The 18255-nt window shown below is 34.6% G+C and overlaps 1 protein-coding gene across 1 annotated transcript; it reads left to right on the forward strand.

Annotated features, from left to right (window-relative positions):
• The first annotated feature begins 11677 nt into the window (after positions 1-11677).
• LOC118481819 lies at positions 11678-18187 on the forward strand. Its single transcript, XM_035977107.1, has 10 exons — positions 11678-11756; positions 12470-12589; positions 12682-12849; positions 12940-13065; positions 13148-13941; positions 14223-14879; positions 15943-16562; positions 16689-16869; positions 16950-17198; positions 17777-18187. The coding sequence occupies exons 1-10, from the start codon at positions 11678-11680 to the stop codon at positions 18185-18187; spliced, it is 3405 nt and encodes a 1134-aa protein (XP_035833000.1).
• Positions 18188-18255: the final 68 nt, after the last annotated feature.

Genomic DNA, 18255 nt, shown 5'->3' on the forward strand with positions numbered 1-18255 from the left:
GAAGAATTTGGGACGGGTATAACCGATACCTGACGGGTAATGTGCCGAGAATGGGTATAGAAAAAATATATTTCACGGGCATGGGGTTAGATGATACCCGACCCAATTAACCGAATCTATATACCCGTTTACCCGAAATATATCCCCGAGAAGTTTTAAGTTTTATATTTATTTTCCTTTAACTATAGTTTAGTAATATTTTATTATTGTAGCTTTATTATTTGAAAGTTGAGCTTTTCATTTTAAGTATATATTTTGATGGCACAATTCATATTTATATGATATGAAATACAAAATTATTTTTGAGACTAATATTATAATATGTTTATATTTTTAAATATATCAAATATTATTACAGTGATGATGATATGTGTGTTATTTATCATAATTTAATATATTATATAGATTTTTAAAACATAAAATTATAAAGGGAAGTAAAAAAATACATGAAAATCCCAACGGGTATGCCCGTGGGTATGCCCAATACCCGACAGCTAATGAATCGGGTATGGAACAAGATTTTACAACCGGATATGGATATTAGATTAGCCATACCCAACCCATACCCGACTTATTACCATCCCTATCACAAACTATTAAAGTCACATATATACTGTCACATATATACTCACGTATATTTATTACCATCAAATCCATAAAATGATTTCCCAAATTATGTTTAAATATTACGTAATTAACTCTTGATAACAACAACCTTAATAAGTTATTTAGTATTTCACATTATACCAAATTATGTGTAATGTGTAAATATTACGTAATTAAAAACAAAAAATAAAATGAATAATTATATAGTATTAGAAAAAGTTATATAATTAAAATAAAATTTTAGGTTTTGAAATTTAATAAAACTAGTTGATTTTCCGCCCGCGCGTTGCGGCGGGGACCCAATGTCTGCAAAACACGTATCAGCAGCAAATACCGAATAACAAAACATAAATAAAGATGACGTAAGGATGGTCACTTCGTCCTAAAGAAAACGATTTTAAATAACCCAATATATAATAATATGACCCACACGTCCTAGACGTTGGAAATTCGGTAGTTTTCAATTTAGTTATTACGGTGCTAGCATGTTAAAATATGGATGAACTCGGTACCTGTAACGACACCGAAAGTACCGATCCGGAAAATTATCAAAATCAGGTACCGGCACCGAAAATGCTCGGTACAATACGGTATGGTATTTGAAGGTAAAAATCAATAAATACAGGTATGGTGCTAGACCGGTGTCGAACCGAAAGTAACAATTCTGAAAACACCAAAAGGTGGGTACCAAATTGGTACTGAAAATGATTTGGTATAGTAAATTTGGTACCGACACGATACCGGTTGGATTTGATACGATTTGCTCATCAATAATCTAAATATCCAAGTTAATTTTACATGCTACAATTCATTCAAAAAAGACAAAAAAAATAAAGCAAATAAGTTATGTATATAAAACCTCATTCAAACGAAATACAGTTTACTTACTGTGTGCATGAAAAGTAATCTAAACTGTGCAATTACTTGCATTGCTATGTTGCTACAGGATTTGATGAGCTCGGTACCAACCGGTACCGAAAGTACTGTTACCGAAATCCCCAAAAGTATGTACCAGTATCGAATATACCTGGTACGATTCGGTACTGGTACAACACCGGTATTTAAGGATAAAAATCGGTGAATACCGGTGCCGAACCGATACCGAAAAGACACCCTATTTGATAAAAGCGGGTACCAATACCGGTACCCAATACTATTTGTTCATTTTACTGTTCATTAACTTCAAAATTTAATGTATAGGGTAATGTATAGGGTAATAATAGACTAATAGGGTAATAATTTAATATTTAATAATGAACAGAAAACTTGCAACTTGTAACCCCACAACCTTTCTTCAGGTCCCCACTCCCACATTCCCCATAATTTTCTCTTTTCTCACTTGGGGCCTGCCTGGGGTGCAATTTGTGCGAGGTTTAATGTTTTATACTTCATTTCGTGTTTCTTGATCGGTATATATTTTTAGAATTGATGTTCTTACATATCTTCATAGGTCTCTTATTTTATCTTCGTTTCTCTGTTTCTCCATGTAAGGAATTCATTAATAACGGGCATGTGTAGTAAAATTGCATTTGCATTTGCAAGTTGAAACTTAAAAAAGTAAACAAATTATTGAAAGAATAATATTAATTAAGCTTTACGTATTCTTACAAATTACAAATTTCAAAAATTCTTTCATATATATTACCAGTTATACAAAACAAAAGTATAATAATTAGAAAATAAAAAGAAATCAACAAAATAATAAAAGAAATTGGAATGAGACACACTTACCCTCTCCGTCAGCGTTCATATGATAAAACACCCTGGATGTGATTGCTCATTGCTATGACCATGGCCTTTTTATCAATCGCATTGCATTGCGGATTCTCTTAATTACTTAAGATTGAAAAATATGTATATCGAATGCGGTGCACTAATAAACACACTCACGGATTCTCTTAATAAACACACTTCTTGTTATTACTATTATTATTTTTATTGCTGTTGTTGTTATTGTTATTGTAACAAATTAATAATAATAATAATAATAATAATAATAATAATAATAATATAATAATAATAAGAGTTAATTGCCCGGATGGTCTCTACGGTTTTACGTTTTTTCATGTTTAGTCCACAACTTTTGAAAATAGCAGGTATGCTCCCTATGGTTTGTTATTTTGTTACTCGGATAGTCCCCTGATCAGTAGATGTGAGTTAGTTTGGAAATAGCATGTATGCTCCCTATGGTTTGTCATTTTGTTACTCGAATAGTCCCCGGAGTAAATGTCAGGGGACTATCTGAGTAACAAAATGACAAACATAGGGAGCATACCTGCTATTTCCAAAAGGTGGGGACTAAACATGAAAAAACATGAAACCACAGGGACGATTCGGGCAATTAACTCTAATAATAATAATAATAATAATAATAATAATAATAATAATAATAAAAGTATTATTAATATGTATAACCTGTGAGATTAAATATAATTATTATTATATTTAATCTTGTAGTCATTATAATCATTTATATTATATAGATCAAAATATATTAATAACCTATTAATAATTAGTTGGTAATTGTTGATGGACCATATTACCCTTATTAACTAATTAGGTTTCCTTTTGGGTGTATATATAAGGAGGTTATTAGAGAGTTTAAGGGTTAGATAATTACACAATTCACACAACCCTCATAACATCAATTTCGTCTCTCTCTCTCTCTCCATAACCGATTCCTTCCCTAGTTTCGGTTGATCACCATCATAATCTTACACCCTAAGGAGAAACCAGATTATCCTGACAAGTATGTCAAACTCAATGGCTGCATCTCTGACTGGATTCTCTGCTGGCCTGTCTACTGTAACAGGTATGTTATTTATGTTTTCAATTATGTTTAAACAGAACTGATCAACATAACATTTAAATTGTAAATTACACTGAGAAAAAGGTAAAAATACAGCTTTTTCATAAGATTATAATTTTAAAACTTTATGTAAAGCTGCAGATACGATGCGAACTAACTTTAAACATAAAATTGAAAAAAAAAATCTATGAATTATAGTTTGTAATGTTTATTATAATTTCAAAAATACTGTCATAATTAATTTTTTTACTATATTTTGTTATAGATGAATTGTATCATTAACTCAACCGTACCCAACATATAAGAGAAATGTATTATTACTTAATATTACTCAGTCTATTAAAAAATTATAATTATATTTATATTTATATTTATATTTATATTTATATTTATATCAAAAATACAAATAAAATTAAAGCATGACGATAAACTTATATAAAAGTTTTTTTTAAAGTAAACTTCATTAAAATGACAAACACCTCAAAACGAGGCAGCCACAACCAAGAAGACTACATATTTACAAAATTACACCAATCAACCCAAGAGATGGTTTTGTTTTTTATCTACATTTGAACCATAAAAGCCAACCGACTTGATCTCGCAAATAATTTCTTCCATCTTTATAACTTTATTATTGAATTTGGCTTCATTCCTCGCCCTCCAAATCCTCCAACACCCGATTCTTATAATACCCTTTAAAGCTTCTTTTTGAAGGCCCACTAATCTGACGTGCTCATGTATCTCCAACAGATCTCTAAACGAAAAAATAAACATGTTCAGGATCTTACACCAGGCACTTATGTACGTCTATAGAGTCGTGGCCGTAATACACGAACAAAAAATATGTTCCACAGTTTCTTCTTCATCATCGCACATGTAAAAGTAATATTATTAAGTATTAGAAGAAACAAATTAATCAGAGAATCAAAAATTAATAAACCATATGAATGCTAGGATAACTCGGAGTAAACTTAGGATTCTAGGATCCGAAAAATATTATGTGAAAACTTACATAAATGGTTATTAAGTTTCTCAAATAGGATCCGATAAATATAATGTGAAAACTTCAAAACTTACATAAATGGTTATTAAGTTTCTCAAATATTATCCTTATTTACCTATACATTTAAAATTTACCTATACATTTAAAATTTACCTATACATTTAAAATTAAACGTAATAAACAGTAACAACCTTATATTATATTATGTTTATCCATAAATTTAACCTTATATTATATTATATTTATCCATAAATTTAAACCTATACATTAAAAATTAAACGTAATAAACAATAACAACCTTATATTATATTATATTTATGTATAAATTTAAATTTAAATTATCCTATATATTAGTAATACAACCTTATGAATAGTACTTTTTATATTAAGTTGGATAAGTCTGGTGTCAACCGGCACTGGTATCGAAGATACTGGTACGCCCCGGTTCGGTATCATTAGTGCATTTTATATTATAACTAGGTTATAACCCCGTGTATTACACGGGTTGAATAAATGTAATATTGTTTACCAAATAATAAAATAATACATCTTTAAAAAACCTAATTTATTACACGGGTTGAATAAATGTAATTTTATATACCAAACAATAAAAAATTTACATCTTTAAAAATATGCGCATTACACGGTTTGAATAAATGTAATTTTCTGTACTAAATAATAAAAAATATATATCCTTAAACCCCCCCCCCCCCCCCGTGTATTGTACGAATTGAATAAATGTAATCTTATATATCAAATAATAAAAGGTTATATCTTAAAAAACCTCATGTGTTACATGGGTCGAGTAAATGTAATTTTGCATAGTGAAAATAAAAATATTTAATATATTAATACAAAGTTTGGTTTTCGTGATTAAAATATAGATTATTCTGTTGTTGCAAAATTTGTTAACGAAGTCTCAATAAATTTAACCCTTTATAATACAAACTTAGTTAACAAATTATAATTTAGAGTAAACTTTCGTTTTGCTCCCTGTGGCTCATTATTCATTTATTTAATTAATATAAGAAAAGTTTAAAAGTGTGGCGAGAAAATCATAAAATAAATGCGTACAATGAATGATAGGCGTCACACATTAATGTTTTATTATATAGTATAGTATAGATATATATTTAGATTGATATAAATAGATTATTCTATTGTTAACGAAGTCTTAGTAAATTTAACCCTTTATTTAAAATTTGCAGATGTAACGAAATCTCAATAAATTTAACCCTTTATTTAAAACTTGTAAACGTAGAAATGATAAATAATATTAGTTAATTTTATTTTGAGTTTCGTTAAATCTATTTGATACGCGATGTCTTATGGATAATTTTTATTTTAGTTTAATCTCTTCTAGTTAATTATAAATAATCCTCCTACTAAATATTATTTGGTCTAATTATTACTTTTATATTTATCTATGTACTTCAAATTCAAACTTAGTTATCTAATTTGATATTAGAGTAAATTACGACTTTGGCCACTGTGCTTATATCACTTTTACTCTTTTAGCCCAAAAAGGAATTTTTTAACATCTGAGCACTTAACGTCTTTTTTTCTAACCCCTTTGGACCTCAACGTATTTTTTTCTAACCATTTTGGCCCCTAAAAGTGAAGGGATGGGATTAGTGTTAGGGGCCAAAAAGGTTAGAAAAAAAACGTTGAGGGCTCATATGATAAAAGATTTATTTTTTGGCTAAAAGGGTAAAAATAATATAACCACAAGGGCCAAAATCGTAATTTACTCTTGATATTAATATTTATTATTTAGTGTATTCTCTTCTACTAAATATTATTGTGTAATACACGTGTATTAATATATTTTAATATATAAACAAAGAAGCTTTGAAACAATAATATAGAAGTTTGAAATTTCAGAAACACGATTTGAAAAAATAGAAATCACGAACCGATCATATTAATTAACTATAGATAAATATAAAAGTAATAATTAGACCAAATAATATTTAGTAGGAGAATTATTTATAATTAATTAGAAAAGATTAAACTAAAATAAAAATTATCTATAAGACATGGCCTAATATGATGACAAGTGTCCCCATAATGGTTTCTTTTATTATATAGTATAGATAATTTTTAAATTTGTATCACGGGTCTGGATAAACTTGGTGTCAACCGGTACTGGTATCGAAAATACCGGTACGCTCCGGTTTGGTATCGGTACATGAAGGTAAAAACCGTCACCAGCTTGGTACAGAAAACGTCGAAAGTCGGTACCGAATTGATATTGAAAATCTTTTAGTTTAGGAAATTCGGTACTGCTACTCGGTAACATTTGCTCATCCCTGATCACGAGCACCGTACGAATAACAACGGTATCGGACAACTTTTTTTTTTATTTTCTTCAACTTTTAATGATTTTTCTTTAGTTTCAAGGGTAGGGATGAGCTCGGTGCCAACCGATACTGAATTGGCACTGGTACCAAAAATACCGGTTATGGTACATGTATATGAAGGTAAAAACCGGTAGCGAACTGGTATCAGGAACGCCAAAAGTCAGTACTGAATTGGTACTTAAGATATTTGGGTTTGGGAAATTCGGTACTGGTACCCAATACCATTTGCTCATCTCTGACTACAAGTTTCATACGAACAACATCATTACCATACAATTTTTTTGGTTGATTTTCTTTCGGTTATCTTTTCATGTTTTTTTCTACATTTTATTTTTATTCTTGTCAACGGTTACGTGCGCAACACGCTCGTAGTGATTTCAAAACACAAGTAAACATAGACTAAATAATAAAAAAATTTAGCCGCAACGCGGCGGGATGAAAAAACTAGTTTACCTATATATTAAAAAACGAAGTTAATGAACAGTAGTCAATAATTTACCTATTAAAAAGAGAAATGAATTAACAGTAATAAAAATAGAAATGAATGAATAGTATCGGGTACCGGTACCGATATCAAATTTACGAAACTGAGTGTATTTTCCGTATCCGTTCGGTACAGGTATTCATCGGGTTTTACCCTCAAATACAGGTGCCGTACCAGTACCGACTGTAACACCCCGTGTTTTCGAATGTCAAAGTCAAAGTCAAAGTCCAAGTCAACTTTGACTTTCTTTGACTGTAGTTAGTCTATTTTGTGTTTTAGTTGTATTATGTGGAGTAAGTGTTGTAATCAGCAAGAATCGAAGTAATCGAATGTTTTAACGCAAACCGATCTACGACTATGAATGATAGGAAGTAACAATGCGATAAAGTTAACTAATCAGTAATCAAACCGATCTAACAATCATCGAACTCGAGACTCGAATTATGCGAATTGTGGTATTGTTATACGTGTGTGTGTGCCTTATGTGTTACTTGTGCGTGTTTACTTTATGTTTGGTGTGGTATTCAAGCAAATCAATCGAAAATCGAATCGAAACTCGAAGGGCAATCGAACTCAATCGAAACCGACATCGAGACGTGACTTATAGAAGATTGTATGTTAGATATAGTAGTTGGGACTGAAAGTAATTTGACTAGGAACCCTATCGTATTCGTATCAGCGTCCATCGAAATCGAAACGTCGAAAATCGTCGCAAAATAGTCAAAGTGTGTCGCGGATCGAACAGGAAGCATCCTGATCGAACAGGCCAGCCGATCGGCTAGCATCTTGCCAGCCGATCGAGCAGCCCACTCGATCGGAGCTCCTGGCCGATCGGCTGCCACTTTCCTCTTTTGGAAGCCTATAAATAGGGCTGTCCTTGTCTTCATTTCCACTTTTGGAAAGTTCTGACCGGCCAGCTCCTATTCTTCATCTTTTCTCAGATTTCTCTCAATCCCGGTAAGTTTTCACTCTAATTCTTGTACGTTTTTTATCATTACTTGATTCTACACCTTTCTATCTTTCAAAACTTGAATTCTAACCGTGAAATCACCAAGATCTAGGTGTTCTTGGGTGATGTCATCATGGTGTTCTTGAAGAACATCATGTTTTGGCCTCATTCAACTATGAATGGCTTAGATCTAACCGATTTCCACATAAACAAGCTAAGATCTATCAAAGATCTAAACATCCACATGTTGTGAAGAATTGAAAGACGGAATCCCAACTTTCTTTCAACTCTTTTACACTCAATGCCTTCAAAACGGTAGAAACGGAGCCTGAGCCAACCCACCGATCATTCCAATGGTTGGATGGTTCAAGATTCGGGCTCTATCTACGAGGTTCACCGACAATGGGTTAAACTCTAAGCCGACGTTCTGAACTGCTCAACGGACGGATTTGGGTGATTCCTGTCCGAGCCGGAGAGACGAGTAAGAACGAAGGTGTCATAGTTCAACTCGTTATAGGCCGACCATGTCAGACTTGCTGGCCGAACGGCTAGGCTGTTCGAACAGCCCAGCCGATCGGACATGCCAGCCGATCGATCGGGCCAGCCGATCGGCTAGCACATGGTCCCACACTTTTAAAAATTTCAGGAAGCATAGTATTGAGGAAGAGATGTTCGATCGAACTGCGTTTGGTGAACATTACTCTTCGCATCATGAAATACTATACTTCAACACTTAATCGTTTTCACAACTCGTTCGTAGTAGGGAATGCCAGCCGATCGAACAGACTGTTCGATCGAGTGACATTCAGTTGAGGACTAATTCTGAAGTCCCTAGCCGATCGAGTGAGCTAGCCGATCGAATGAACTGTTCGATCGATCGACTTGAAAGGTAGAAACACTTCAGTGTTCTCAAATGCTGCAACGAAAACTTCGAAAGTTCAAATCCTCAAACACAAACACACCAGAGGAAGAAACAATCCACTCGAATGGCCCAGCCGATCGAGCCTGCCGGCCGATCGAACAGGCCTGCCCAACCGGACATACCAGCCGACCGAACAGCCCGTTCGATCGAACCTGCCGTTCGATCGACCAGCCCATTCGATCCGTTCACACATGTCTTATTTTCCGCGTTACTTATCGTTATGCTATCAAACTATTCAGGCTAATCCTACTCTCAGCGCTCCCTTCAATCCACAATCAATCACTGTGAGTATACTTGATCCATTTTTGCTTTTAGCACTTTTGGGGTGTTACATACGTTACCTATCAAATCACAATCAAACACAAACTATTTGAACGCTGACCATTTGCATGTGCTACTTGACTAAATGAATGCTGTTTATTATGTTTACACGTGGAGTGCTATCTACCTGCCTTAGCAACATAGTACTATAGTTTGGACTCAGCACCCGTTTACAGGGGGTTGTTAAGGACAATTACTTGTATGGATTACGGTGGTAATCATGTATTGCGAACCGTCTCGGACGGTCAACTCGCAGTCGTTGGTACCGATGGTCCCATGTCGATAATTAACATGCATCGTTTTCCTCTATGTACGTGCCTGGTTATGCATAAACTATTCGAACTCTATATGCTATTATCAAACTTGTGTGCTCACCTTTACATTTTATGTATTGACTTTATTTTAACGTATGTGACAGGTGCTTAAGTTGCTAGGATGCTTAGGCGCGTGGTGATGAAATCGAGGCTAGGGAGTCTAGAAATAATAAACAATTGTCTGTAATAATAATTGAACCTGAGTTGTCGGAACGGAATTATTTGCCTAGTTGCTTCCTATGATAACTTGTTTATTTATTTGGGATACGGTATGGGACGTATCATTTAACTGAATCTGTAATAATAGTTGTTGTGGAAACATCTGGACAATCTGTTTCGCTCAGTGCCGCGCCCCGATGATTCCGCCATCGGTTGGGGTATGACACCGACCGTATCAAGCCGTACTGTACCAGGTATATTCGGTACCGGTACCCACTTTTGGGATTTCGGTAACGGTATTTTCGGTACCGGTTGGTACCGGGCTCATCAAATCCTGTAGCAACGTAGCAATGCAAGTAATTGCACAGTTTAGATTACTTTTCATACACACACTAAGTAAACTGTATTTCGTTTGAATGAGGTTTTATATACACAACAACTTATTTTGCATTATTTTTTGTTTTTTTTACGTAATGAACGAAATGTGGCATGTAAAATTAACTTGGATATTTAGATTATTGATGAGCAAATCATATCAAATCCTGTAATCAAACCGGTATCGTATCGGTACCAAATTTACTTACCAAATCATTTTTGGTACCAACCTTTTGGCATTTCAGAATCGTTACTTTCGATTCGACACCGGTCTAGCACCATACACAACAACTTATTTTGCATTATTTTTTGTTTTTTTTACGTAATGAATGAAATGTGGCATGTAAAATTAACTTGGATATTTAGATTATCGATGAGCAAATCGTATCAAATCCTGTAATCAAACCGGTATCGTATCGGTACCAAATTTACTATACCAAATCATTTTTGGTACCAATTTGGTACCAACCTTTTGGCATTTCAGAATCGTTACTTTCGATTTGACACCGGTCTAGCACCATACCTATATTTATTGATTTTTACCTTCAAATACCATACCTATTGTACCGAGCATTTTCGATGTCGGTACCAAATTTCGATGATTTTACGGATCGGTACTTTCGGTACCGTTACCGGTATCGAGCTCATCCATATTTTAACGTGTTAGCACTGTAATAACTGAAATGAAAACAACCGAATTTCCAACGTGTAGGACGTGTGGGTCATATTATTATATATTAGGTTATTTAAAATCGCTTCTTTTAGGACGGATTTACTATCCTTTTCACGACATTTTTATTTATGTTTTGATATTCGATATCTGCTTGCCGTTACTGACACGCGTTTTGCAGTCATTGGGTCCCCGCCGCAACGCGCGGGTGGAATTTAACTATTTATTATTTATATATAGAGTAGGGTTCGCACGGAAAGTGTGTTTTTCCTAGAAAGTCTAGGAAGCGATCTTGTCCATTGGATTGGTGTGTTTAATGGTTGAGATCAAATCAATGGCAAGATTGTAATATTCAACTAAATTTAATAGAATGTTTTAAATGATGAGGGGCAAAATCGTCTTAACAGTGTTTTAAAACAATCAAGTATAACCGTCAACACATCACATCTCCTTAATCCACGCGAAGTTCCCTCTCTCTCATTTTCTCTCTCTAAACCATCGAGGAAATCAGAAAAAAATCATACCAAAAATACCGAGAATCATGGATGAAGATAAGAGATTTTCAACCTTTTATATACGTAAGATCAATTGGACATTGGTTGCTGTGTTTTAGAAGGCGATTAGGGTTCGATAGTTGTCTACATTGAGGTGTTTTATGTTTGCAGGTAAGAAATTCAAAAAAAAAAAGACGATTTAAACAAGATGGATTCCAGCAAAATCAAAGTCGGTGAAAGTGAAAACCCAGTATCCGGGAGCAAAGTTGTAGTAGCGAGAACCTTAGGTATGTGTTTTAGAGTAAAAAATGTGAGTATGATTTCCGATTGTTGGGGATGACTGTGTTTTTTTTGTTTTAATTTTTTTGTTGTTGGTTATGTGTGATATGGAATGTTTGTATAGGTTTTACACTCTGTGTAGAGTATCAATTTTTGAGTGTGAGTTGTGTGTGGACCAATTCTCTGTGTTAATGATTTTGCCCCAAATGTGTTTTATGGGTGTGTTTCCAGTGATGTGTTTTAAGGTTAGGCAGTTAGATGGTTTCAATGGACAAATGTGTTTTATGTACTATGGGAAAGGTGTAAAGATAATGTGTTTTAAGGATAGGTTGTGTGGTGGGTTCTCCATAAACTGTGTTTGTTAATGATTATGTTACTTGAAATGTGTTTTAATGTCAGCCTGTTACTTGAACAGCGCAGATGTGTTTTACTGTCAGCCTGTAAGTGCTTTTTACGTAAAAAATATGTTTGATTTACACGTTTTGAACAAGATGTGTTTTATTGGAATGTTTTAGCATGTTGTGTTTTACGGTTAGGTTAATGATGTGTTATCCAAAAACTGTTTTTGTTAATGGGTTTTTTATTAGAGGTGTGCCTAAAGCATATGTGTTTTAAGGTCATTTTGGTTATAAGTTTACGGTGAACATGCTTTGTTTTAAGGTTAACTTATTAGATAAGGCAGTAGAAATGTGTTTTATAAATAATAAAGATGTGTTTTCAGTCAAACGGAGAAAAAGTGAGAGAATAAAAGGAAAATGGCTTTCAAGGGTACCCGGAAACCCACCGGACAAGCCAATAATACTGGATGAATCAGACACAGAAGAAGGATCACCTTTACAGGGTACGGTTAATTGTGGCAGTTAAGGGTGTGGGGGGGGGGTAACTTATATGGCCACCTGTCTGATCAGTTGTGTTATTTTTTGTTACAAACAGTTGAGCGTGTTAAAAAACATAAAGAAACAATAGACAACAAAGTATCGTCCACACAACAACCGCCTGCCGGTACCCTTCTGTCTGACATTGCACATCTCTTTCCGAACGTAATGGATACAAATGTCGTATTACAGTCGGAACCAAACGAAAAAAGTGAAATTCCCATATGTAAGTTAAATGAACAAACGTGAAACCATATGTTTAATGAGTTAAAACACAACAGCATAATACTAATGAATTTTACGGGCTTTAAATCAGCCGACACAATCAAAAAGGGAAACAATACCGGTAAGAAGAGGAAGCACAAAAAGGCTGGAATCATACCGGATGAAAAGAAAGCTGCGAATGTACAAACAGTTAAGCCGATTAAAGAAGCAGCACACGGTAAACTTAATATTAAGAACTAAATTTCAGATACTTAAAAGACTGACTTGCTGACCGGCTTGGTATATTGGTGTTTTGTCAGGTACGACAATAGACGATTCTGATGATGATTTTGACAACCCACCTTGGAAAAAAACAAGGTCAGGTGCGGGTCCACAAGTTGTTGAGAAAACACAACAACCCGCAGATGCTACATCAATCAAAGACTCTAAAACACGCAAGAAGCGACAACCGGTAAAGAATTACATACCACTTGCTGATGGGAAACTAACTTTGCGATTGGCTCTTAAGCACATGGGGGAGTTAGTGGAATCTTTGAACGAAAATCAACGGGGGGCTGTCCAAAACATAGGTTTCGGGTCAATACTTAGCTTTCGAATGGGTCAGATTCCCTCAAGTCTGAGTTGGTGGTTGGTAAATAATTACGACACTAAAACACGGGTCTTGAATTGCGGTAGCCACCACATTCAAATAACAGAGGAATTGGTGCACGATGTGTTCGGAGTACCGAGAGGGAATGAAGAAATAAAGGAAGTAGGGAGAGCAAGGGCTGATTTCCACGAGGTTGTGGCAGAATGGAAAGGACAATTCGAAAGTGATCCTGCACGCTTGACGCCTGTTCAATTCAAAACATACATGAAGGGGCAACAAGCTAGCGGAAGGATCTTTGTGTTGAACTTTTTGTTGTTCTACAACACACTTCTGGGAGAGACAACTACGAATTCATCAATTAATATGAAGTTTTTACCAGCCTTGCGTCGAGGGAAGGATATCAAAAGTTTTAACTGGTGTGAGTACATGATCAGATGTCTGGATCGAACGGTGGAAGCATGGACACCAAAGGAGCCCTTCCTTGGACCAATGCCATTGCTAGTGGTATGTTCTAAATACATATGTAATTTCCTAAGTCAAAACAAAAATTAATGTGCTTTAAAGCACATCTGTTTTTGGTAAAACACATTAATGTTGTATTCGAAAAAATGGTAACGCACCAACAATACTCACAAACATATTTTGAAGACCATTATGTATATAAAAACCATCAACACACATTCTAAGAAAAGTTAAACAGTATTATAGGTGATATAACACAACCTGAAGTATACCAAAACTTTAAAACACATCTGACGTCAGTTTCGTTATTTGGTTTTTTACAGGCTGCGTTGATACGTGACCAGAAGATATACAAAGAAGGTGAACAAAGAGCAACGCATCTCATCGAAGATATCAATGATGACGATATCGAGGCAGTAAGCATAAAGTTGGACTCGGTCAGATTAGATCAAATCTTAGTGGAAGAGTATGAGTTGCAACCGGAACAAAGGTATCCATTTGCAAAAAAGAGTGATGATGACATCGAAGCAGAAGTAGTGAAAACAAAGCAAAAAGATGAACCCAAGGCTGAAAAACACATTACCAAATGTGTTCCGGAAAAAAGGAAAAAATCTGTTGTGAAGCCGGCCGGTAAAACACATGGTAAACCTCCGGTCTCACCGGTACCGAAAAAAAAACAGACTGAAAAGCAACTGCCGAAAGCCGGAGAAGCTGGGAAGAAGAAAGTTTGTAATGAAAGTGGCCCGGAAAATGCGCGTGTTGTAGATGAAATCCCGGTTAATGCGGGTTTCCATACCGATTTCGCAGATTGCATGAATGAAGAAGCTGGCCAGGAACGAGTGCCTTTTATAGATACATCTGATATAGAAAGATACTACCGAGAAACCGGCGAGTGGGGACAAACACAACAAAGTCAGCCGGGAATTAGCTCATCTATGGCATCTCAATATGGATCGACACCAGCGACACAAAGCGACGAGGTAATCTTTTAATTTTCCAAGTATTTATACTTAACATCTTAAAACACAATCATAATACCTAAAAACCATATTTGGTATTAGTAAACACACTGCTAAATGTTAAAACAGAATAATGATGGAAAAAATATAAAAACCAAATAATGATTTATAAATATCATTTTTCAATATGGTAAAACACTTTAGGAATGGTAAAACACATTACAGGTTTAACAGCCTGAGCATTTAAAACACACATTCTGTTTGCTAAAAAACACTTTCAGAATACCAAAAAACACATTCAGAATACCTGTAATGTAAAACACATTCAGAATACCTGTGTGTTTTAAATGATCAGGCTGTTAAACCTGTAATGTGTTTTAAATGATCAGGCTGGAATTATTAAAACACACTATTTACTGGTAAAACAGAATACTGATGAGCATAATAAAAAAACAAACTAATGATTGGTAAATATCATTTTCCAAAATGGTAAAACACTTTAATAATGGTAAAAACCATTATAATACCTAAAAACCATATTTGGTATTAGTAAAACACACTGCTAAATGTTAAAACAGAATAATGATGGAAAAAATATAAAAACCAAATAATGATTTATAAATATCATTTTTCAATATGGTAAAAAACTTTAAGAATGGTAAAACACATTACAGGTTTAACAGCCTGATCATTTAAAACACACATTCTGTTTGCTAAAAAACACATTCAGAATACCAAAAAACTGAATCTGGAATTATTAAAACACACTATTTATTGGTAAAACAGAATACTGATGAGCATAATAAAAAAACAAACTAATGATTGGTAAATATCATTTTCCAAAATGGTAAAACACTTTAATAATGGTAAAAACATATTGCAGGATTAGGAACTAGCACAAATGCTGATTTAATACACCTTCTGATTGCTAAAACACACTGCTGGTAGGTAAAACACAAATAACAAAAAAAATTAAAAAAGAACCACAAATATTGATAGGAAAAAACACATTATAACTCTGGTAAAAACACGTTGCATAATTGGAGAAATAAGAATATGATAAAGTGTGTATGATGTAATTCAGGTACATGCGGGAATGTTGGAGGTGTTCTTGAATCAATTCGACGAATGTGTAAAAAGGATAACCGACACTTTTACAGAAGGTTTCCAATTGTACCCCCAAAGTGAAAAAATCAAAGAAGTACACAAATTGTGGACAGATAAGTTGAAAAAGGTCGGATCACCGTGTACGACAACCAAACAGCCACAGACTCCTGATGATAAAACACCGGAAAAAGAGGCAAATAAGGAGAATTTGGATATGTCACAGTTGTCGCAGTGGACACCTTCATTGGCAGAAGAGGTATGCAAGACGGTTGACAAGACAACCACACAGACGACTCAGCTTGCAGTAATTGAGCCGCCCGCACAGAAGACTCAGGTTGAAGAAATGGAGAAGACTGCACTCGCCGTCACACCAATCTCCCAGAAAACACAGGAGGAGTACGAATATACGATTAGACGTGGGCAGCTTATACACGATCTGGACCTTGGAAAGCCGAAAATAAGACCGGAAAGACAAACAGAGTTGACCGATGCTCTAAGGTCTCCTTACGTGAAGCGGGCAGTGTCGATTAAGGCAAAGCTTGAAAACGCTGAGCTCTCCGTCAGCTCATACATGTTCTCAGCCTGGGGATCAATGTGGTATGTTATCAACATGCACTTTAATTTAAGAATGTTTCTACAAATAATATTTTCACACAATAGTTTGAAACAGATTCTGATGAATAAATTGTAACACATTTAATAAAACACATTTGTATACATTAGGGATGTTGTCTTTAGAACTAAGAAAGGAGTGCCGGTGATGAGATCTCCGCTCGAATCATTATTGCCGGGAATCGAGGTGCACATATTGGTAATAAGCGCGTGGGCGGATTTGTTGAATTACGAAGAAAAATTCAAGCAAAAGGGGAGCATCACACGCCTGTTCTGTTCAGTAAATATGTTGGTAAGGCTGATCATATTGGAATTGCAATTTAAGTTGTCAACTTTAGTAATATTGTTTAACACGATTAATTTGAAATGCAGAATGAAGACGACTACATTAAAAATGCAAAATCAAGAGCAAAAACGTTCGGAGACAACATGGAACCGGTTTTAGTTTCAGCTGATGTCAAAAAGATACCTGAACATGCCCTCATCTTTGTACCAGTCTTACACGAAGCTCATTTCTATTGTGTATGCTTTAATTTAAGGGACATGAAGGTAGAAGTTTTGGACAACAGCGCTAAGGAAGTCTCAATGCAAGCGAAATACAAAAAAAGGCCGGAAAAATTGGTACGCCCGTCTATATATAAAATACAAAAGTCCTGTGTTATATAAATGCATGCCATTCGATTACAAAAAATTAAAAACTGCAAAAAAAAAATGTTTACAAAAGGTGTTCGGATAGATGAATAAGGTTTGATGTTAAAACACATGTGATAATAAAATGACTCTAAATGATGATATTATAAGTTTAATGTGTTAAAACACATTAAACTGTTACTTAAACTGTTACTTAATGTGTTAAAACCCACTTCATGAGAATTAAAAGTTTAATGTGCTAAAACACAGTTGATAAAATGAATGATACGTTATCAGCACTAGTGAATGTTTAAAACACAGTGTAAAACATAATAACATATAATATTAACTTAAAACACACTGTTACTTAATTCTACGTTGTATTGTGCCTCTACATGTGTATTACTTTATTACTTTACTACAGTATTGTGCCTATACATAATAACGGTATTAAGAGCTTAAAACACACTAAGTCAGAAATTTAAATTTATCTCTTTGTTAATTACGTTGATCATTTTAATGCATTCAGTTTAAAACACAAGCGCTGATTTAAAGTGTTTATCGTGCAGCGTGATGCTTTATCGGTGTACTTGGAAAAAAATGGGCATCCGGCAGGCGGGGTGATCGATAAAGTTGAGCCGGTACGATTGGAAATGCCATGGCGTACAAAAAATAATGTAATCGATTGTGGCGTCTTCCTGATGCGCCATATGGAAACATACAAGGGCGTATCTGGAAAAGGTTGGGAATGCGGATTCTCAAATGAGTGCACTGATGCGGGTGAGATTTCATACAAGCAGAGCAAAGAGATTGATGATCTGCGGCGTAAGTACATTACGAAGATGCTCCTAAGTGAAGGAAACGAGTACAGAGGTTTTGTTAAAGCTGAGGTTGCTAAATATAACAAGTTGTCGGCGGATGAAAAAAAGAGGCTAGAAGCAAAAGCCTATGACACAATCCTTGCAAGATTGGATAACTAGCTTAAAATGACATGTTCTCGAAAAAAAAAACTTTGTTAGCGGTAGTTTGTTGACGTATTGTGCACTGA

The sequence above is a fragment of the Helianthus annuus genome, chromosome 9 (genome assembly GCF_002127325.2).
Source record: "Helianthus annuus cultivar XRQ/B chromosome 9, HanXRQr2.0-SUNRISE, whole genome shotgun sequence".
NCBI lineage: Eukaryota > Viridiplantae > Streptophyta > Magnoliopsida > Asterales > Asteraceae > Helianthus > Helianthus annuus.